Source organism: Anabrus simplex, chromosome 8, assembly GCF_040414725.1.
Source record: "Anabrus simplex isolate iqAnaSimp1 chromosome 8, ASM4041472v1, whole genome shotgun sequence".
Lineage (NCBI taxonomy): Eukaryota > Metazoa > Arthropoda > Insecta > Orthoptera > Tettigoniidae > Anabrus > Anabrus simplex.
Window position 1 is genome coordinate 121,133,318 of NC_090272.1, and position 23,273 is coordinate 121,156,590.

The 23,273-nt window shown below is 40.6% G+C and overlaps 1 protein-coding gene across 1 annotated transcript in view; it reads right to left on the reverse strand.

Annotated features, from left to right (window-relative positions):
* LOC136879333 (sodium channel protein Nach-like) overlaps nt 1-23,273 on the reverse strand; it is a 105,270-nt gene that overhangs the window by 34,894 nt on the left and 47,103 nt on the right. Inside the window, exons 3-4 of the mRNA XM_068229071.1 lie at nt 13,415-13,621; nt 3,126-3,288 (exon numbers count right to left, since the gene is read on the reverse strand). Coding sequence (XP_068085172.1) covers nt 3,126-3,288; nt 13,415-13,621 — 370 coding nt within the window. The remainder of the gene's footprint in view (nt 1-3,125; nt 3,289-13,414; nt 13,622-23,273) is intronic.

Sequence of the window (23,273 nt, forward strand, 5' to 3'; positions counted from 1 at the left end):
GTTCCCGGGTTCGATTCCTGGTGGAATCCGGAATTTTAACCTTCATTGGTTAATTCCAGTGGCCTGAGGGATGGGTGTTTGTGCTGTCCCCAACATCTCTGCAACTCACACACCACACATAACACAATCCTCCACCACAATAATACGCAGTTACCTACACATGGCAGATGTCGCCCAACCTCATCGAAGAGTCTGCCTTACAAGGTCTGCACTTGGCTAGAAATGGCCACACGAAATTTTTAACGTCACTTTAGTCTTAGAACTGCTCATTTTCATATCATACACACACTGAACCCATTTTGAAGACAAAGTCATCAGATAAGGCCAACTCCTTACTACAGTTCCACCCAACTGAATCCCTCCCGCCGTGCGCGTAGAGGCGCGCGGCTGTGAGCTTGCATCCGGGAGATAGTAGGTTCGAATCCCACTATCGGCAGCCCTGAAAATGGTTTTCCGTGGTTTCCCATTTTCACTCCAGGCAAATGCTGGGGCTGTACCTTAATTAAGGCCACGGCCGCTTCCTTCCAACTCCTAGGCCTTTCCTATCCTATCGTCGCCATAAGACCTATCTGTGTCGGTGCGACGTAAAGCCCCTAGCAAAAAAAAAAAAAAAAAAAATGAATCCCTCCCTGCCTGCCACTTTACACCTTTTAGTACACTGCATGATCCATGTAAACTATGAACAACAAAGGTCAAAGATTACAGCCTTGTCCAACCCCAGTAAATATCTTGAGCCAATAAATTCTACCATCAATTCTCACTGCATCATAAATGCTTTGATTGTTTTTGAAAATCCACCATCAGTCTCATAATCCTGTAGTATGGCTAACATCTTTTCTCTCATTACCCTGTCATATGCCTTCTCTAAATCTACAAAACATAACTGACTATTCCTTTCGTAGCATTTTTCAATTACCTAGCGCATACTGAAAATCTGATCCTGACTGCCCTTCTGTGGTCTGAAACCACACTGGTTTTCATCCAACTTACTCTCAACCATTAACATACCCTCCCTTCCAAAATGCCAGTGATCGTCGCCATAAGACCTATCTGTGTCGGTGCGATGTAAAGCCCCTAGCAAAAAAAAAAACCTTGCCTATTACTGCTTTCGTCCGTCCAATCAAAAGGTACCTTCCATGCTAATCTTATTACTCTGTGAAGCCATTTTATCTGTGCCTTCCCACTATATTTCACTATTTCAGATGTAATTTCATCTATTCTTGTTGCCTTATGGCCAGAAGTTTACTTACCATCCTTTGAACTTCCTCAAAAAATAATTTCACTAACGTCACTGTCCTCCTCCCCATAAGCTCAGTTTTTTAGCGATGTCAACTGAAAGATTTCCTTTTATGTTGGGAAAATTTTTAAAATTCTTTTCACCTGTCCAGTAATTCCCTGAGATCTACCAGCAGTTCATCCGATTAACCCAAAACACTATTCATTTCTGTTTTCCCTCACTTTCTAAAATCCTTTATTACTGTCCAGAAAGGTATCCCTGCCACTTGACCAAGCCTTTCCAGGTTATCAACTAAATCTTACCATGACTTTTTTTTAATCAATTCATCATCATCATCATCATCATCATCCATGTCCCACTCCAGTTGCCCGAAGTGGTTTTGAATCAATTATTTGTTTCATTCTGTTTCTTTCATGTATATACAATTCCCTGTCTGCATCCGTCCTTGTATGGAGCAATATCAGATATGCCTTCCTTTAATGGTTTTTTAAAATCAGGAGTTTATAGGATCAAATGTACCACCTGTAAAAAAAACCTACATCGGGCAAACCGGGAGAAACTTCATTATCAGATACCACGAGCACACTAATGCAATAAAATACAACAGGTTTTCAGCCATCGGCCAACACATGCAAGATTATAACCATAATTTCACCAATATTGAACAAGACATGGACATCCTCGTATTAGCAAACAAGGGCCCTTTACTCAACATAATGGAAAATTACTACATACACCTAGACCAATACTTTAATGCCAGTCACAATCTCAATGAAATCTCAGAGAAACCCAACATACTCTTCGATCTATTTATCACTTTCCTCAGAAACAATAATGCAGCCAACCTAAACTCAATCCTAAATTTAATCAAAGGTACTTTTCCAAGACAATTACACTTTCTCCTGCACCCTTCAGCCCCACCTTAAGCCCTCTTCCTAAGCCATATATAATTTTATATATGTCATTTCAATACAAGAACTTACTGATTTCCATGATTATAATTTTTACAACACCCCATTTATACTTTATTCTTTGTTAAAAAACCTCTTAGTATGTATATTCCTTGTATTATTAACTATTACCATAATAACATCTCATTTCACTTGTTATTCTTTAAAATAACATTTTCTTAGGATTTCGCCAAAAGTGATCTTTGCTCCAATACGGCTGATGATGACCCCTAGATGGGTCGAAACTAGTACCGTGTAATTTATAATTTTGTGAATATATTTTAGTATTGAAAAGGTGGAAACGTTTACGTTGTTATTATTATTACTTATATATGCCTTCCTTTTACAAGCTGCCCTGACTTCATCATTTCACTTTTATTCCCCACCTTTACATGCAGTTGTTCCTAGGCATTCTGTTGCAGCATCCCTATATGCCACCCATTCTCTTTCTATATCCTGAACCTGCTTACTGTCTATTGCTTAAATCTTTCATACTCATATCCACATACTTCTGCCTAATTTTATCATCCTGGAGATTCTCTTCCTTATTTGTCTGCAGACAGATTTCACTAGGAATGAAAATGTCATAGGCACAAATTTGGAATATTAATAAAACAATGCTAGTATTATAAAAAAGAACTTCTTACCTGTGACACATACTAAAACAGAAATGCCACACTACTTTTTCTAAATAGGACTTGTGGAAAACATTGGCAATCTTCTTAATCTTATGGAAAATTAAAAAAATTAAGTTAGATTATGGAGATTACTGGATTATGTCAGAAATATGATAATTTGAACCAGTGAGGGTGGGTGTGGGAAAACTTAATGATCAACTGGGATGGAGGACCTCCCTTTGATTCAACACTGCTTAAGTATCCAGGGAATATTATAAGGTTTACGGTAGAATATTAAATCAGAAATAGTCTAAAATTTACCTCTAACATCAGTTTATCCATGCTGAGATCATGTTCCTTTAGAACCTGTAGTAGCTTACTGATGTTGAATTTGAATTGCTCCACCTTCTCGGGCTGGATTATCTCTGCTAACTGCTGTACAAATGTGTAGTAGTCATCTTCTTTGAGTGTAATGTTCAGGCCTCTACAATAGACATATATTCTTCTCTAGAGTACACTATAAACAGGTACCAGTACATCATAGGAAAATAAATATCAGTTTTAGTTGGCTGTTTACTAACATGCACAAGAGTGAGCTATGGAATAAATTCAAGACCATAGTTCTATGAGGTCCTTGGGCACATGCTTATTTGAATCCAATATGATGTTCGTATTGTGACATCATTGTTACCGATTGTTGAGCGGACTCTCTTGTTGTGTGGTAATAATGCGGGAGAAAGAGAATTGTTACCCATTGTTGTCAATTCATCAAACTATCTAATATAAAAGCACATTGTGGAACGGGCCTGGAACGGGGTCCTTTCAGCCTTGGAAGGTCAACTGAGTAGAGGAGGGTTCGATTCCCACCTCAGCCATCCTCGAAGTGGTTTTCTGTGGTTTCCCACTTCTCCTCCAGGCAAACGCCGGGATGGTACCTAACTTAAGGCTATGGCTGCTTCCTTCCCTCTTCCTTGTCTATCCCTTCCAATCTTCCCATCCTCCCACAAGGCCCCTGTTCAGCATAGCAGGTGAGGCCGCCTGTACTGGTCCTCCTCCCCACTTGTATACCTTGACCCAAAGTCTCACGCTCCAGGACACTTCCCTTGAGGTGGTAGAGGTGGGATCCCTCATTGAGTCCGAGGAAAAAACCAACCCTGGGGGGTAAATAGCTTAAGAAAGAAAATTTCTCTGCCTCGCTGGGATTCTAACTCCAGCATTCAGTACCCGCAAACCAGCGCATTACCCCGAGGCTATACATTAGTATAGCACGGTGGCGTTGAGATCTTGAGTAATTAAATACAAAAGAGAATGGAACTGGTAAGGATCATTCACACAAATACAATTAATTTGGTTTAGTAGGTACAATACTGTAATAATATGTTGAACTGAATAAGATTGAATTCCAATATAGAAAAAATGTATTTGCAAGTTTTAATTCGCTATCAGTATTTAACAAACTGCACATACTGTTACAGAAATAAATGGCATAACAGAACATACTTTCTTTCTTAATCTGTTTACCCCCCAGGTTTGCTATTTCCCTCAGACTCAGTGAGGGACCCCATCTCCACCGCCTCAAAGGCAGTGTCCTGGAGCGTGAGACTTTGGGTCGGGGGATACAACTGTGGAGGAGGACCAGTACCTCGCCCAGGCAGCCTCACCTGCTATACTGAACAGGGGCCTTGTGGGGGGATGGGAAGATTGGTAGGGATAGACAAGGAAGAGGGAAGCGGCCGTGGCCTTAAGTTAAGTACAATCCCGTTATTTGTCTGGAGGAGAAGTGGAAAACCACGGAAAACCACTTCGAAGATGGGTGAGGAGGGAATCGAACCCAGCCCTACTCAGTTGACCTCCCGAGGCTGAGTGGACCCCGTTCCAGCCCTCGTGCCACTTTTCAAATTTCGTGGCAGAGCCGAGAATCGAGCCCAGGCCTCCGGGTCTGGCAGCTAATCACACTAACCACTTCACCACAGAGCGAATAATAATAATAATAATAATAATAATAATAATAATAATAATAATAATAATAATAATAATAATGGGTGAACTAAAAATAGAACAGCTAAAAGTAAAATACAGCCTGTCATTGACCTAACCAAGGGTGTGGGGAGTGACGTGGCGGATGGTCATTGGAAATACCGGGACAAGTTCTATTCATAAGCCATAGCCGATTCTTTCCTCCTACTTACCTTAATTGAGGTTCAGCCCCGGAATTTGACTAGTGTGAAAATGAATAATGTTATTTGCTTTACGTCCCACTAACTACTTTTTAAGGTCTTCGGAGACGCCGAGGTGCCGGAATTTAGTCCCGCAGGAGTTCTTTTGCGTGCCAGTAAATCTACCGACACGGGGCTGTCGTATTTGAGCACCTTCAAATACCACCGGACTGAGCCAGGATCGAACCTGCCAAGTTGGGGTTAGAAGGCCAGCGCCTTAACCGTCTGAGCCACTCAGCCCGGCAGTGTGAAAATGGGAAAGCAAAGAAAATCACATACAGGTCTGCCGACAATAAGGTTCGAACCCACTATCTCCCGAATGCAAGCTGATAGCTACGTAACCCAAAGCGCGAGGCGACTTGTTCGGTATTTCATTCATCAACATTCATTTCTCCTTCATTAGCTCCGTCGGCATCAGGAAGGGCATCCAACCGTAAATCATGCCATATAAACTCTTCTCACCTCATCCCCGAACCCGTAACAAGGAAGTGGAGTAAGGGGTAGACATACAATCCTATCTACTCCCGCAATCCAACGCCACGATCGATCGTGTGCCGCGGGGCAGTATAGTTTTCCCTGCATCTGTACTTGAAATGTCTATTATAAAACTGAAAGTTTGTCAGAATTTATCTTTTCGAACTTGTTGTGTTAGGCGCTTTTTACACGTTTCGAAGACAAATGCACTAAACGTTAAGATTTGTGTGTGTGTGTGTGTGTGTGTGTGTGTGTGTGTGTGTGTGTGTGTGTAACTGGCTGTCCGTACGATTTTAAAGAGAAAATTTCTGGACTTGTTTCAACCAAACTTTATATTTACCATGTATCAATTTTAGGATATTTCTTGTATGGTATATATAATTTAAAAAAACCTAAATAAAGGCTTACAGGGGGTTTGGTGAAAGCATTGATACCAAATAGCTCGGTTAATTCTGGAATTACGAAGAGATGTTGAATACTAAAAATGGATTACACCCAATTCTAAGTAAATTTTGATCCGTACAAGATTTCGGTAGATTGAAAAAATTTGGAATTTTGAATTTGCTAGCGACGTCCAGTCCAGGATATATAAACAGCCCCGGAGGTCCATGGCCTACTAAGCGACCGCTGCTCAGCCCGAAGACCTGCAAATTACGAGGTGTCCTGTGGTCGACAGACAAATCCTCTCGGTCATTATTCTTGGCTTCCTAGACCGGGGCCTCCGGGTGAGAGGCTGGCACGCTACTCCTACGCCGTGGGATCGGCTGGACAATCATCTTCTATTAATACTAATCAGAGGAAAAAATGGAAGGGGTCTGACAAATCGAAGCGAAGGTATCGGGCAAGAAAGTAAAGAGCCACGAAGGGCGTGAAAACGAAAGAGTCGTTAGGATTCACAAACCTAATTCCGTCGAGGTCGGAAAAGAACAAGGACTATTTTAAAATAACCTGAAGAAGTTTGTGCAAAAAATATAATAAAGTTGCTGAAATGTCTTCCTTTATGTTATAACACTAATAGACCGCGTACTGGCCATGATTGTTAAGGCATCAAGCCTATATGGTCTGACACCGTGGTTACCTGTTTCGAGTCCCGCTGGTGGAAAAAAATCACCATCAGAATGTTGGCCGGCAGGGTAGGAGAGGTGGTGGTATACAATTTTTGAACACTAGATTGCGTGCCAAGAGCCTCCGCAATGTTCTTAAGGAGTGAGGGTATTTGATGCTGTTGATGGTGATTCGCCTGTCGTCGGATGGAGACGTTAAGCTTTGAGCAGACCTCTTCGTGCTATTCGACAAGAGTAGGCTATGTGTATAGCTCTGCGCGGATGCGGATATCTGCGAAGTTACTGTCTTGGCGGATGCAAACTGTGCGGATAATTTTGCTGATAATTTCTAAATAATGAAGTTTATAAACTTTCACTCAGGTATACTCTTACTTTGCTTGTCCTTAGGCGACCCTTGACAGTGGTATGGGAGAATAATATATAAAGAGCTTTGTGACCATATAGCCGTAAATCTGACCTAAGCCCAACTGGATCCTGCCCTCAATTAGTGGAAGGAAGAAACGAAGTTCAATACGTCGGTAGTTGTCGCACGAGAAAATCCCTCATAAACCTGTGACTGTCGGGGTCTTGATGCCAGGTATACGGGCTATTGTATTATGTAAACACATCTGTCCGTTTCAATACCTTGGGTGTAATATACTGTAGTTAATACTTACAATATCCGCGGATAACCATTTGCGGATGCGGATAATATTTTGTATATCCGCGCAGGGCTCTAGCTATTTTCCAGCACCGGTTTCACCCTCTTCCTTTCTACTATCATATATCCCGTCATTTATTTCATATCATTAACTCCTCTGAGGAGGTTGACGTCAGGAAGGGTATTCGGTCGTAAAACTCGCAGCGAAGATTCATCTCACTTTGTAACAGATCCGTAGAGAAATGGGACAAGTGTTGGGGACAATTTTGTTTTGTTTACGATTTGCTTTTCGTCTCACCGACACAGGTAGATCTTATGACGATGGTGGGACAGGAAAGGCCTATGAGTGAGAAAGAAACGGCTGTGGCCTTAATTACGGTACATCCCCAGCATTTGCCTGGTGGGAAAATAGGAAACCACGGAAAACCATATTCAGCGCTGCCGACAGTGGGGTTCGAATCCACTATCTCCCGGATGCAAACTAAGAGATGCGCTCCCCTAAATGCACGGCCAATTCGCCCGGTAAAATGTCATTTTAATATAATTATTTTTGTTAACATAGTAATAATAATAATAATTTCGTGTGGCTATTTCTAGCCGGGTGCAGCCCTTGTAAAGCAGACCCTCCGATGAGGGTGGGCGGCATCTGCCATGAGTAGGTTACTGCGTGTTATTGTGGTGGAGGACAGTGTTATGTCGTGGTGTGTGAGTTGCAGTGATGTTGGGGACAGAACAAAAACCCAGTCCCCGAGCCACTGCAATTAACTAATGAAGGTTAAAATCCCCGACCCGGCCGGTAATCGAACCCGGGACCCTCTGAACCGAAGGCCTTTACACTGGCCTTTCAGCCAATGAGTCGGACGTTAACATAGTGAGAAAACAAGAAGTGCATTATTTAAATAATTTAGAACAAGAACAGATTCCGTATCACCGACAACAGCGACAAATGCCCTCACTCCATATGAACACTGCGAGGAGGTTTGGAATTCAAGCCAGGCTTCTGGCACGCAATCTAGTTATTGAACATTGTATACCACCACCTCTCCTACCTTGCCGGCCAATATTTTGATGGTGATATTTTTCCACCAACGGAACTCGAACCGACTAACCACGGTGTCAGATCATATAAACTTGACGCCTTAACGATGATGACCAGCAGGCAGGCAAAATTTAATAATGACTAGTGTATAATAATTGAAATATTTTTCTCACTTATAATAATAGGAATTAAAACAGAAAAAGAATAACACCATACCGTATGAGTCTGGTGGTGGTACTGGTATTATAATATATATATATATATATATATGATTATACGGAAAACAAAGGAATTGCCTGAAGAGACAGATTGACACAAACAGAAAGGACCGAGCCGAATCAGTTGGATCTTTCATACTTTGTTGTAGTATGCAATACTGCTTCACAGGGCCGTTATGTGGTTTGCCTATACGGCGTGTCTCGGGAGGAAGGGTCCATACATTTTTTAAAATTATGTTTACTTTTTTTTTACTTAGCTGTTTTCTTATTTTCTTTACTTGTTTTCCTTTTATTTTCTGAGGATGACACACATACCCCGTCCCAGTGCCATTGGAAATAACCAGTTAAGGTTAACATCCCCGATCCGGCCGGCAATCGAACCCGGGGCCCCTTCAACCGAAGGCCAGCACGCTTAGCCATGGAGCTGGGCATACATTAAGAAGTGATTGCATTGGTCATTTTAAAGCAAACACATTATATGAATAAACGCTTTATTTTCAATAGTTTCCGAGATACAGATCGTATTGTGTGATTGCCAAAAAAAAAAAAAAAAAAAAAAAAAAAAAAAAAAAAAAAAAACCGGGAGAACCCTGGCAATGGCCGCCCAGTTCTTGCTCCGATTGCTTGCATCATCTGTGAATGGGTGAAGGAGCTAGTAGTGATCCAAACAACTATAGAGGAATTACTCTCCTAGACTCGCTGTCAAAAGTGTACACAGGAGTTTTGGCGAATAGGATAACAAATTGGGCGGAACAGTACGGTAGGATATCTGAGTTCCAAAATGGATTTAGGAAAGGACGTAATACAGTTGATAATGTTTGGATTCTGGACACTTTGATTACAAAGTATGTGAGGATAGCAGGGCGTAAATTATTTATAGCAGCGATTGACTTAGAAAAAGCCTTTGATACGGTCAGTAGGGAGGCGCTATTTATGAGATTAGGGGAAGTTGGAATGTCGAAAAATATGAGGGTGGCAATTGAAACTATTTATGAGGAAGTGTTTGTGATGATTAAATTGCAGGATGGAAGGTTGAGTAAGTGTTTTGAATCGAAAAGCGGGGTGAGACAGGGATGTAAGCGATCCCCGATGTTATTTATATTATTTATAAATAATATTTTAGAGGGTCATGGTGGAGACGCATGGCAATGCCCTTGGGTAGGGAAAATGGAGGTTCCGGGGTTGCTATTCGCGGATGACCTATTGATTTTGGCTTTGACGGCAAATAGGTTGCAAAAAGGGTTGGACAAGGTAGTTGAATATACTAGGAAATGGTCTCTCAGAGTAAATGTAAGAAAGACTCAGATAATGGTGTGTAGGAAAAGAGGTGGGAGAAAGAATAAGGAAGTCTGGAGGCTGGAGCAGGAAGAAATTAAACCAGGGGGAAAAATTGAGTACCTAGGTGTAATCATTAGTAAGAATGCTTCTTGGAAAAATCAGTGTAAGAAGGCAAAACTTAAAGGAAGAGGAGCGCTTGCGGTAGTAGGAGTATTAGAAAAGAAATTTCCAGACGTTAAATACAAAATTCAGAAAACGGTGTTTAAATCACTGGTAATGGGCAAAATGCTATTTGGGGTTGAAGTATGGGGAATGGAGGAAGACAGGAGTGAACTAAACCAGGTGGTGGCGAAATTTAGCAAGATCATGATGGACCTACCGAATTGTACAGCCAATGCCGGGGCCAGATTAGTTTGTAAAGAATCGATAGAGGTTGAAATAGCTAAGAGGGTGTTCAAGTACTGGATTAGATTGGAGGAAGGGAAGGGTGGGGCGTTAGTACAAGAAACGTTTAATTTTCAGAAAGGTATGACGAATGAAGGTTACTGGGTGAATAAGGGCAAAAAATGGTTACAAAAGATTGGATTGGGGGTATATGGAGAGGTCTGGGGGGATGGTAGGAATAAATGGGTATGGGAAAGGATAAAGGGAAGACTACTAGATATTGAAAGACAGAGCTTAATAGGGGAATGTAGAGAGAGAGTCTCTTTATCAGTATTAAATAAATTGGTGGAAGTAATAAACCCGAAAACGGAGTTTGAGAGTAGAAGGGATAAGAGAGGTTTGTATTGGTGGGTATTGGGTGTACCGAGGAATAGGGGGTGGGTAGGTAGTGAGAATAGGGATAGATGTGTGTTATGTGGAGAGAAGTGGGAGGACCTGCATATTTTTAATCAATGCCGACCTTTGGCGGAGATAAAGATCAAACTACTAAGTAAGAAGGAGCTGCATATGGTAGGGGAAAGCTATAAGATAACATCTTGGTTTTGTAGAGAGTGGGAGAAAGGAACGAATATAGCGAAATTCTTAAATGTGGCCAGACCTATATTTATACAGAAATTGAGGGAGTGACAGGGGTTGTGCAGATAATGTGGTTCGTGCTGAGGGAGAAAGGGGGAAGGCATTCTGCTCAGAGGAATGGATATCCGCCCTGAGCAAATGCGGGAAGGGTATCATGGTAATCATGATATCAGATGAAGGGGCTGTAGTGTTAGGGGAAAAGGGGAGAACACTTTGCCCTGTGGAAAGGTGATTCGCCTGGGGCAAAGGGAAAGCCTGAGAAAATTAGGTAAGCGTTGAGAAAAGGGGAGGTTGAGTAGGTTTGAGGGTAGTGTAAAGCTTAGGTGGAAGTAAAAAAAAAAGTAAAATAAAAAAAGCGAGTTAACTGAGTGAACTAATGGACTTGGAATGGAGTACTGTCTGTTGGTGTGTAAATGAGGAGTGAAAAAAAATGGATTGTTTAAGTGTATTTGTGTGAGGAGGGAGTATAAAGAAGGTATACGTGATAGAATTGTGATAGATTAAGTGGGAATGTAGTTAAGGAGAAAATGTTGGCAGTATGGAAATTATGAAAGTAGGTCATTAAAAAATTTAAAAAAATTTAAACGGTGTAGATGCCTTGATGAGGGGTGTAAAAATTGAGGGATTCTTGATGTTTATGTATTAAGTTTAATAGGATGGAAGAAATGGGATCTAACAGTTTGATGTAATTGAGGTGTTGTAGACTGAGAAGACGGAGTGAACTAATGGATTTGGAATGGAAACTGTTTGTTTGTGTGTAAGTGAAATGTTAAAAAAAAGTCAAATTGTTTTAAGTGCGATATAAAATGATTGTTAGTTGATGTTTAAGTCTGAAGCTTAATAAGGTGAGTCGGTTTGATATATGAAATGTGGTGCGGTAGGTGGAGAAGACTGAGTGAACTTATGGACTTCGAATGAAAAAAGTTTGTCTGTGTAAAGAAAAAGTGTTAATTGTTTTAGGTGCGTTGATGAGGGATTTTAAATGGTTGTTAGCTGATGTTTAAGTCTTAAGTTTTATAAGGTGAGATGTAGATAGCGGGAGTAGTGCGTGAGAGGTGAGGGTGACGTATCAAGGGAAGAGGGAGGGGTGGGGGACTTGACCCCCCCCAAAGAAGTTAGACTTGAGCATGTCTGCACGGAAATGAAAAGGATAGGGAAGGTAGTGTGCTGACAATGGACAAGAGTATGTGTGACGTACATAGCGGAAGTGTGTTGCAGGCCACCTGTTGGGTCTGGTTTCAGCCAGGGTGGCTTGTAACACATGATAAGGAAAGGAACACAGTGTTTGTCAGCGAGGGTCGGTGAGATACGATACTAGTTCTCACGTGGCAAGGCTGGTGGCTGCTGTAGACGGGTTGGTGGGCGTGTGTTCCATGCCAGGGCTATTGCAGCGACCATTCTAATTCATTTTTTTAATATTTTTTTTTTAGGTGGTAGTCAGGGGTTGGGCTTTGGGTAGTTAGTAGTGCGGTATCGTCCTACATGTGTGCTGGCTATCCGCGTACGTGTGGGATGATACTGAGTAGATGTAGAGGTAGTAAATGTAGTTAAGTAGTTTTAAGAGAGATGTAGTTGCTATTATTGCTTGTTTTCCTTTGTTTTGCTCTGTCTGTCTTTATTGCCTGTAAGCCGATGGTGTACACTAGGGTGGGCAATAAAGATATGTATGTATGTATGTATGTATGTATGTATGTATGTATGTATGTATGTATGTATGTATGTATGTATTGTGTGATTGTACTAAGGTAGCCAAGCCGGCTGCCATGGTGACGTTTGTTGATAAAATTGTATATTTAATGAAGTTGGCTTAGCAGAAAGTACCGTTTTTCACAGTTTGATACCAAGAGTATTTACACATGAAGAGTATGCCAATACGGTGTACATTTACGATTTTTGCAATGGAAATGCGAGGGCTTCTGTTCGAGAACATCAATGACGGATTCCTCAACGTATAATACCCCATAGAAAGGTGTTTGCGAGGGTCTTCGGTAGACTGCGTGAATGTGGTTCTCTTCCCAGTGTCCGTGTTTTATCGGAACGGCAGGGTGAACACCACGTAAAGGAAGTAAAAAACATTCTACGAGCAGTTGAACTGTAGCGCTACGGTAACTGTAGACGACTTTCTGAACAGCTGGGAAACAAGGGAGGACTTGCCTGCACGCATTTTAAATACTTGCACCCACAATAAAGAAGAGAGACATTAGTTCCGATTAGCAACACAGCACCTGTCTGCAAGAGCTGAAAAATGCATTGAACTTAGTGGGCGTATTTTTGAGAATAAGTTTTAAAGGGAAATGGATAATTATAGAATAATTACACATAAGTTGAAAAGAGAAATTGGCAATTGACAATTACGTTCATATAATTTTTTGCTCTAGAATGACCAATACTATCACCTCAACGTACGGCCCCTTCCTTCCGGGACATTCTGTATAGCCAGGTGTCTCACTATTTCTTTAACCTAAGTTTTCATACATTCTGAAGGCACAAGTGCGGTAAAATGACTTTATTTCAGAGAGTCCAGAAAATATCTAATTTTCAAACGCAAAAGTGTTGTTATGGTAATGTAACTTATTCTCTTTGTAAATGGTCACAATAGAAAAGTGAAAGTTCCGTGTACGATAGTGCTTGTGCTAGTGTGCTGTTAATAGTTATACTCACAATTTGCGATAGAGTTCGTTGGCTGACGATAAGTGTACTTTATTGACGTTGCAGATGGTCACAGCTGGGAAGGGGATATTCCATATGGGATAGTGTGTACTCTCCACACTTGTGATGGTAGGAGAGGTGCTGTACTTCATCCACACCTGTCCCATAAGCCACACTGCACCGTACACACCCAGGGAACAGCCCAGGAACCATATTATCCTGCGGAGCGAATTATAGAAATACGTTTAAATAGAACATAGGCATACCGATAGATTTCATTCATCAATGTAGACAAATAGAGTGGGGTTGATTACACTAGCCTACAAAATTAAGGTCACTAAAAATTATTTGAAATATATCAGTTGATTTATACAGAAGTTGCTAAGCTGATTTTAAATGTGTCCATCGTTTTCCTCCATCACAATGGGATGATTCATCAAGAAACATGTGCAGCAAAGAGGTCCTAATGGGAATAGCACTTGCCAAACAGGCGTTTAATAATAAGAGAAATCTTTTAATCAGTGCAAATTTAGATTTTGGAATTAGGAAGAAACTTGTTATTTCTTTTGTATGGAGTGTGCTATCGTATGGCTGTGAATCTCGAACAATCAGAGATCAGGATTGGAAACGACTGGAAGCGTTTGAGATGTGGGTCTGGAGACGAATGCTACAGATTAAATTGCTTAAAAAGAGAACAAACAAAAACTTTCTGCAAGAAATTCAAGGAAGGGGGAACTGATGCTAACGATACAGGAAAGAAGAGCTAAATTCACTGGCCACATCTTGCGAAATAATACCTTTCTTACTAATCTGCTGGAAGGAAAAATCACGGGGAAGAAAGGCCAAGGACGACCGAGGAAAACTTCATGCAAAGCTACTCCCATTATTCTCCTCTTGTGAGTGGTCTGTGGCTACAATGTCAGTTCTAGTAGTTATAACTGGGTTCAGAAGAAAAAACAATCCAGTGTAAAACATCTCAAATGGATATTGTTACCGTGTTTTTGTGGTAGTTATGCGTGAAAGAAGGTGCGGGTGTGAACGGGTCTCAAGCTACGAAATTATAGTGCATGTAAAATTAACAAGGTTATATTTTCTTTTCCAAATAAAGAAATAACAATCATGGCAGGTACAGAGTAGCAAGGCAATAAAAATACAATTACAATATTTACAGGATTTGGGCTTCGAGCCCCAGCCTCACACTTCTTGAGCAATTAGCCCAGTTTTACCCCAAACACAAGTTTCAACAGAGGGGCAGAAAACCCCATTCATGCCTAGGAGCACTTGCTCCAAAATACACAGTAAGGCCTCCTTGAGGCGCGCAGAAAACAAAATTTTCGGGAAAAGAGCAACTTGCTCTCAAAATTCAGGCCTGTCAAAGGCCACACCTAATTCCACCTTCAAGCTGTCCTCCAAGGACATATACACAGGGGTAAAATACCCAACCTACTGAGGGCTATTAAATGAGAAGAAGGTTAATTACATGTCCTCTAAAATAACAATTAGAGAGGAGGCGATCTGCACTCCTAATGCATTTGTTTTTAAAAACCTTTTCTGGCTCTAGGCCACTAATGCAAGGGCTAATCCCATACTACAGAGGTGACTTTAGAAAAGAACAATTTGCTTTACGTTAACGAAGAATAGGTTGAGAAAAATAGGTTCACCTCAAAACAATATGATTGGGAGCTCGAGAGGGTTAAGCACTCTCTATCCCGATATGCAGTTTAAAGATAGAATAGATACATTTTAAGGAAGGTTACATTATGGAAAAACTTCGGACCCGCCCCGAGAGTTAAACTGCTGAGCTAGCAAAGAAAGAAGTTATTAATCGGCCATTACCTTGTTGTTGACCGCAGCCGAAGAAAGAGGCGCTTCCCGCCCCCTGCTATGTACTTTACACACTGAAAGATGGAACAGAAGTGGCGCAGAGACCCTAAAATCAGCAGTTTATATACTCTCGCGGAAAGTTCGAGGCGTTTCAGGAAGGAAAACACCCGCCCACAATCTTTTTATTGGTGGATAACGAAAACCCCTACACAAGATGAAGAAGAAACACATTATTGGTGGAAAATTAATTTAAGAAATTCGGGATTGGCTAAATTCAAAACAAGGGGAAAGAAAGGGTTAATATTGCCAACTTAAACAATGACTGAAAGAAATTTAGCAAAGAACAAACTTTTGAAATTAAATTTTCTCCAAAAAAACAGTTCTTTCACTCCGCACTAGGGTGCACTATTGTTGATCTTCAGTAGTGTCCTCTAGAAGAGAAAGTTCACACTTCTTACTACAAGCAAAACAAAAATACGTCGAAAATGACACAGTTCAAAAACTCTAAAATTTCCAGGTAGTGACATCTTCTGAGAAAGTAGAAAATTAATACCGTAGATAAAGTTCAGACTTCCTCCAGCAGAGGAGTTTCAACTGGCGCACATTTTAAATTAGCGGCGTGGAGGTGTACCGCCCGGTACAGATATAATTATGATTTTTCTGCGTTACCAACATTTAGTGAATCTGTGAACATTAAAAGTGAAACGAAAAACGCTGGGTGATGGAATGCTTAAATTATGTTTACTGAATTTAGAATGCCAAAATCTGCAAAAATTAGCTTCTACTTTTCAGAACTTTTTCCATTGTAGATCTGTTGTAATTGAATTGCTTTGAACTTAAAAGTACCACACAAATACAGTACTTAAAAAACTTTACAAATTATTTGGGTTACTTGGAAGATTTTGAAGAGATTTCAAGGGAAGAAATGAAACAAAATTTCTACTCAGCCGCGGGAGGTCAACTGAGTAGAGAGGGTTTCGATTCCCACCTCAGCCATCTTGGAAGTGGTTTTCCGTGGTTTACCACTTTTCCTCCAGGGAAATGCCGGGATGGCACCTAACTTAAGGCCACAGCCGCTTCCTTACCTCTTCCTTGTCCTTCTCTTCTGATCTTTCCATCCCCCCCCCCCCCACAACGCCCCTGTTCAGCACAGCAGGTGAGGTACTGGCCCTCCTCTTCCAAATTACTTTTTTGGTTATACTCCAATATATTTCTAAATTTTTCACTCAATATCCAACAATCTCTTTTCAGTAATTTGTACAAACCCGGTCGATACATTTAATTATGATTAAAATTTTGTTTGCACGTCACACATAAAGTAAATTTCCAAATCTAAGTCAATATCACATTGTTGATCTCTTGATCTCTCACTACAGAGATAACCTCCTGCTTTTACATAGAATGTTGCTGCTCCATCTCTCTCTCGTTGGAGATTCAATATCTAAGCTTCTATGTCTATAAATTAAAATGCCAGAGTTCTCACATTGGTACCGAACTGCTGGTGTACGGAGAGTCGCCTACAATAGCTGGCTGCAAAGCTAATGTAGGCAGTATAGCACAAGATTGGAAGGAATTTCCTCCCCAGCCTTCTTGTATGGTTTAGTACGGTAGATGATACATTAGGCATGAGAGTTTTTCCTTCTCATTCTGCTCCTCCTTCTCCAGTTCGTCTGTTCAATCAAGTAAGGCAAATATCTTTGTTCTTCCATCTGTTCATGGAATTATTAAAAATGTATTAGTTCCACCAACACAGCATGGGACTTCATGTTGCTGTCATCCTCAGAAATACATTTCCCCTGTGGTTAGGAGATGTAGAATATATCTGCCGTTCCCCTGCCTGTCGTAAGAGTCGACTAAAGGGGATATTGCGAAGGACTCTCAATTTGGGAGCGTAGGTTGGTGACCATTGGGACCCTAGCTGAGTCTGACATTACTTCCACTTACTCGTACCAGACTCCTTGCTTTCATCTTTCACATCCGACCTCCCTTGGTCGACTGTTGTTCTCCTCTGACCTCGACAGTATTAGATTTCCGAGTCCTAGGAAGTCTCCCATCGCCTTGACCTTCGTGGCCCTTCTCTTTCTTTCGGCGATAACTTCAGTCTTCGAAGATTCGGATCTCTTCCTTTTTCCTTTGATTAGTATTGGGTGAGGATGGTTGCCAATTGTACTTCCTCTTAAAACAATAATCACTACCACCACACAGCGAATACACTACAAACTTATATTGCATTTTTTCTTTCTTAATCCGTTTACCCTCCAGGATTGTCTTTTCCCTCAGACTCGACGAGGGATCCCACCTCTACCGCCTGAAGGGCAGTGTCCTGGAGCGTGAGACTTTCGGTCGGTATGATTAAACTGGGAGGAGGACCAGTACCTCGCCCAGGCGCCTTACCTGCTATGCTGAATAAGGGTCTTGTGGGAGATAGGAAGATTGGAACGGATAAGCAAGGAAGAGGAAAGGAAACGGCCGTGGCCTTAAGTTAGGTACCATGACGGCATTTGCCTGGAGGAGAAGTGGGAAATCACGCAAAACCAATTCGAGGGAATCGAACCCCGCTCTACTTGGTTGAACTCCCGAGGCTGAGTGGACCCGGTTCCAGTCCTCGTACCACTTTTCAAATTTCGTGGCAGAGCCGGGAATCTAACTCGGGCCTTCGGGAGTGGCAACTAATCATACTAACCACTACACCACAGAGGCGGACATTATGGTAGCTATGGACTAGAGATGGGCGAAGTTGTAAATGTTTATGGTTGTTTCTGTTAAAAAAAAAAAATCAACTATGCTCTGAATAACGTTTCCAAAATAACAGTCAAAGCACTGCTGGTCTGCATTTCCTGTCTATTGTTTGTCTAGCCTTTCCTTAAATGATTGCAAAGACATTGGAAATGTATTGAGCATCTCTCTTGGTAAGTTTCATTGAAATATTATCTTATAAAAGATGCTGGAAGTGTAGTCCTTCCTGGGTTATAAAAGCATTTGGTAAGTTTTCCCATTACTTACGCTATTATACAAGGATGGGAAATACAAGACCTCGCTGGTCGAGAAAATGGTTCCCGCTCGAGTTCGTGAAACGCATCGTTTTGCCGCTAGGTGCGCTCTTCTTCGTAAAAAAAAAATGCGCGGGCGAAATACTCAAATATTCACGAGCATGTCAAAACGTATATTTGTACATTATGAGCTTTCTTTTGCTAGTGCGGGTGATTATAATTGAGTGACTGAAATTAACGACCGTATTTACGTAAAGCGAACATCGGATAATTATTAAAAAACATGTACTGTAGTGTTCCATATTGTAAATCAAAGACCTCAAAAGGATGTGGTATTTCATTTCATAGATTTCCGAAAGACGAGGAATTTAAAACTAAATGATGTTTGGAAAATTTTCATCGAGGAAAAATACTATTATCTCTGTGGAAACATAGTGCGCATTCCACTGTCTGCAGTAGGATCTTTAAGGGCTTAGATTATTGTAAACACAGCACTATAAATCCTACTTTCGAATGTCATTCAGTCTTTATTTCAAGCTTTTCTCGGACAGAGACAAACACAATCACATAGGCCTACATGAAGACCACATAAGGCGATAACTACAGAAGTGGGAAATGAAGAAAAATGAACTTCTGTAGAACCAACTACATCTACAGCCAGCTAAGAGAAGGACCCTCCACCTGTAATGGTCAGTGAAGCATTCTATAAACTCACGGCACAGAGTGTTTAATTAAACTTAAAGTAGGTTTGAAACTAAAAACAATAGTTCTAAAATGTAAGAAACAAACAGCACTCACAGTGCTGCAGACGAATATTATTACCACTTTAAAAGAAAGGATACATCAACTCAAAAATGAAAAAACCAACCTGGACTTGACAGTCAACTAAATACAATTACAGAACCACCTGAACAAGGTAATTTGAAAGCAAAATTTATTGACTGAGCAAATACGAGCTTTTTGTAAATAAAAATGTGAATTCAGTAAGAACACTGTAAAGGTCTGCATATTACTGTCCAATAGGTCATCCAAAGGCTACAGGTTCCTAAGATCTCTTAATATTTTATGCCTACCACACCAAAAATCTTACATTGACAATTCCAGAGGAGACATAGGAATTACTTCTTTGGTACGAGATCGTCTCATTGTAGAGAATAAATCTTAACAGAACGATAATGAAAAGGTTGCTTCTCTCATCATAGATGAGATGGCAATAAAATCAAGGCTGGTCTAAGAGAGGAATTTGGATAAGCTTCTTGGAATGACGGTTGTGCTGTAGAGAGAGATCCTGTCGGTATTGAAGACAAGCTTTCTAATAAATTGCTCTGCATTCTGTTCAAAGGTCTTCCCACACATTGCAGGATTCCTTTGTCATATTATTTTACACACAGCAAACCTTTGAACAGAATAGTGTTAAAGGTAAATTACGCTGGGCAGTGATGTGAGATACAAGTGGTGACTCTGAACTTGAGACAAATTTAAAATAGCATTTTTTAAGTATTAGGTTTTATGTGTGTATAAACTGACTATAGATTCCCACAAACACTTTAAAACACATTTGCAAATATGTATAAATTCGTTTTGACTGTGGGTCCATACTACGACGACTTATAACCTCAAGATACTGACGAAAACAAGTTTCCAACATGGCATGTTAACATTATATTGACGGATTATTTGCACTACAACAAAAATGGATCATAAACACCATTAAGAACTTGTGATTTCTCCGTAAGTAGGCTAATTGTACATTAGCGAATTTTCACAAGAACTTGTCACAAGATCCATGCTGAACATAAGAAGACACTCAAAACTTGTGTCTTAGAAAGGCGATCCTAGCGGGAGAACTGAAAAGTCGGTGATCCCACTTCTCATTACTCATTTCCCAGCCTTGTATAATAACGTAAATAACGGTTATTCCAATCCCTAGCCCCCTTCCTATAAACAAATATTTGCCCCAATTTGTCCTATTTAATTTCAGCTTTATCTTCATATTGAGATCTTCCCTACTTTTAAAGACACCACTCAAACTTATTCGTCTACTAAGTCATTCCACGCCATCTCTCCATTGACAGCCCGGAACATACTACTCAGTCGAGCAGCTCGTCTCCTTTCTCGAAAGTCTTCCCAGCCTAAACTTTGCAACATTTTTGTAACGCTACTCTTTTGTCGGAAATCACCCGGAACAAACTGAGCTGCTTTTCTTTGGATTTTTTCCAGTTCTTGAACCAATTAATCCTGGTGAGGACCACATACACAGGGACCATACTCTATTTAGGGTCTTAGCAGATACTTATATGCCCTCTCCTGTACATCCTTACTACAACTCAAATACCTTCACAACCATGTGCAGAGATCTGTACCCTTTATTTACAATCCCATTTATGTGATTACCCCAATGAAGATCTTTCTTGATATAGGATTTTTCCTATTTATGAAACTTCCAACCTGACTTTTAACTCCGTTTATCATCATACCATTGCCTACTGTCTATCTCACAACATTATCGAGGTCATTTTGCACTTGATCGGAATCTTGCAACTTATTCATTACTCTATAGAGAGAGTAACATCATCCTCAAAAAGCCTTATCTCTGATTCCACTTCCTTTACTCATATCATTTATATATAAGAAAACATAAAGGTCCGATAATACTGCCTTAAGGAATTCCCCTCTTAATTATTACAAGGTCAGACAAAGCTTCCCCTACTCTAATTTTCTGTGTTCTATTTCCTAGAAATACTGCCACCCATTCAGTCACTCTTTTGTCTGATCCAGTTGCAATCTCTCTGGATTGCAGGCGACTCGGAACACTGTTCTTTCGGAACAAGATGCTCTGGCGTACTGTCACTGCCTTCGTAATATACAGGCAAGACCGACTACAATATATCAGACCGTAATATCAAAACCAAGATGGTGGACGTCGTGGGCGCAATAGCTGCCGACTGGTGAATGTTAGGGTAGCACGCAATAACTTCATTTCGACGATAAACCAACTCACGATTTTCGGAGATGTCGGAATTTAGTGCCGCAGGAGTTGTTTTACCTGCCAGTAAATTTACCGACACGAGGCTGACGTATTTGAGCACCTTCAAATACTACCGGACTGAGCCGGGATAAAACCCGCCAAGTTGGGGTCAGAAGGCCAGAGCTTCAACCGTCTGAACCACTCAGCCCGGCGTCACATTAAATTATTGTGTTGATACCACTGAAAGAGCTACACAATATCTGGTTCAATCAGGCAGAAATTACGAAAAGATCACGCACATATTTTGCAAACGGTGGTAGGTAATTTAACATGGTAAATGTAACATTATAGGGAAAATCACTGTTGCACCGATGAAGACGCTTCGCGAACAAGTACTCATCACATATAAACAACTAGAATCACACATATTGTGCTAGAATAGATGGACAACCCCACAGCAAAAGAGAACAAGCTGATTATTTCGAAATTTCACTTAGTCAAATAACGTTTTCTCTTAGATTACACTTCGCTGGATAGATGGAAATACATTATAAAACTGTTAAAATGATATTTATAACATCATTTGGAATGTTTAAAAATAATTTAAGGTTCGAACTTCCTCAATTTATTCACTCTCATAAGAACTATGAAACATAACGTGTTGCCTTAGTTTCGAAGTGGTGGACAATTTCTAATGTTCAGCACTCGATGAAAATGAAGTACACCCGAAATGATTACGCCAGCCCAATAAACAGCCCCGGTGATGTTAAGCCTTCCTTACTGGAAACTCTTAAATCGTATGTTGACATATGATATAGTAGCACTTCAACCATTATGGTAAAATTAGAAATGAAGCGTTCAAACACTAAAGATATAATAGGATTTTCCCCATTGAAGAACATGAGTAAAACAACTCTATTGACTCTAAACAATGATGTCTTTAACCTACATGGACGAGCTACAATTTGGTGTAGACTGCTTGATAGCAGATATCCACAGCATGAATAGGAAGGTATTGGTACAATAAAACCCTTGAGTTACAAACAAAGCTAATCCCTGCAAGACACCCTGTGGGTGGGGGCGGTAGAATAACACCCACGGTATCCCCTGCCTGTTGTAAGAGGCGACTAAAAGGGGCCCAGGGGCTCTGAACTTTGGAGCGTGGATTGGCGACCACGGGGGCCTCAGCTGAGTCCTGGTATTGCTTCCACTTACTTGTGCCAGGCTCCTCACTTTCATCTATCCTATCCGACCTCCCTTGGTCAACAGTTGTTCTTTTCAGACCCCAACGGTATTACGTATGGATTCCTAGGGAGTCTTTCATTTTCATGCCCTTCGTGCCCCTTGTCTTCCTTCGGCCGATACCTTCATTTTTCGAAGTGTCGGACCCCTTCCATTCTTTCTCTGTGATTAGTGTTATATAGAGGATGGTTGCCTAGTTGTACTTCCTCTTAAAACAATAATCACCACCACCACCACCACCATCCCTGCAAATCACTATTTCTTCTGTGTAACAGTGTACAGATTGCTCCATCTGTCACACTATAAGTTTTGTTATACACCAAGATCTAGCCAAATGTTCCCGCAGGCAAGCACAGATTCTTTCAAAATACAATTGCATCTAAATCACACAACACTTTGAAGCACATAGACACCATATCAATTATCACTATCTAAATGAATTAGGATTTTTTTTTTGTAGAGGAATACGAATAGGTCCACCAGTTAGAATTAGAAAAATAGTTTTCCCTAATCTCAGACTTACTGTCAGATGACATATGCACACTACTGTTTTGTAGAAATATTCACGATGTATGTTCCTGATCCACTTCTCTCTTAATGTTTCATTCCTTAGCGAACTTAAGAATAGATGTATGAGAGGCGTTGCCATAGTACGATTTAAATCCGGTTCACAACACGATCAAAACAAACATATTCTCACATGACTGCGTATAATTACAGATCTTAGTGACCACTGACCCATATAAATACACTCATACACTTATATTCTACATAGAAACTAATACTTATCGTCAACTTACATGAAATTACTCCGACTGAATAAGAAAACAAAAACGAATAGGCTCAC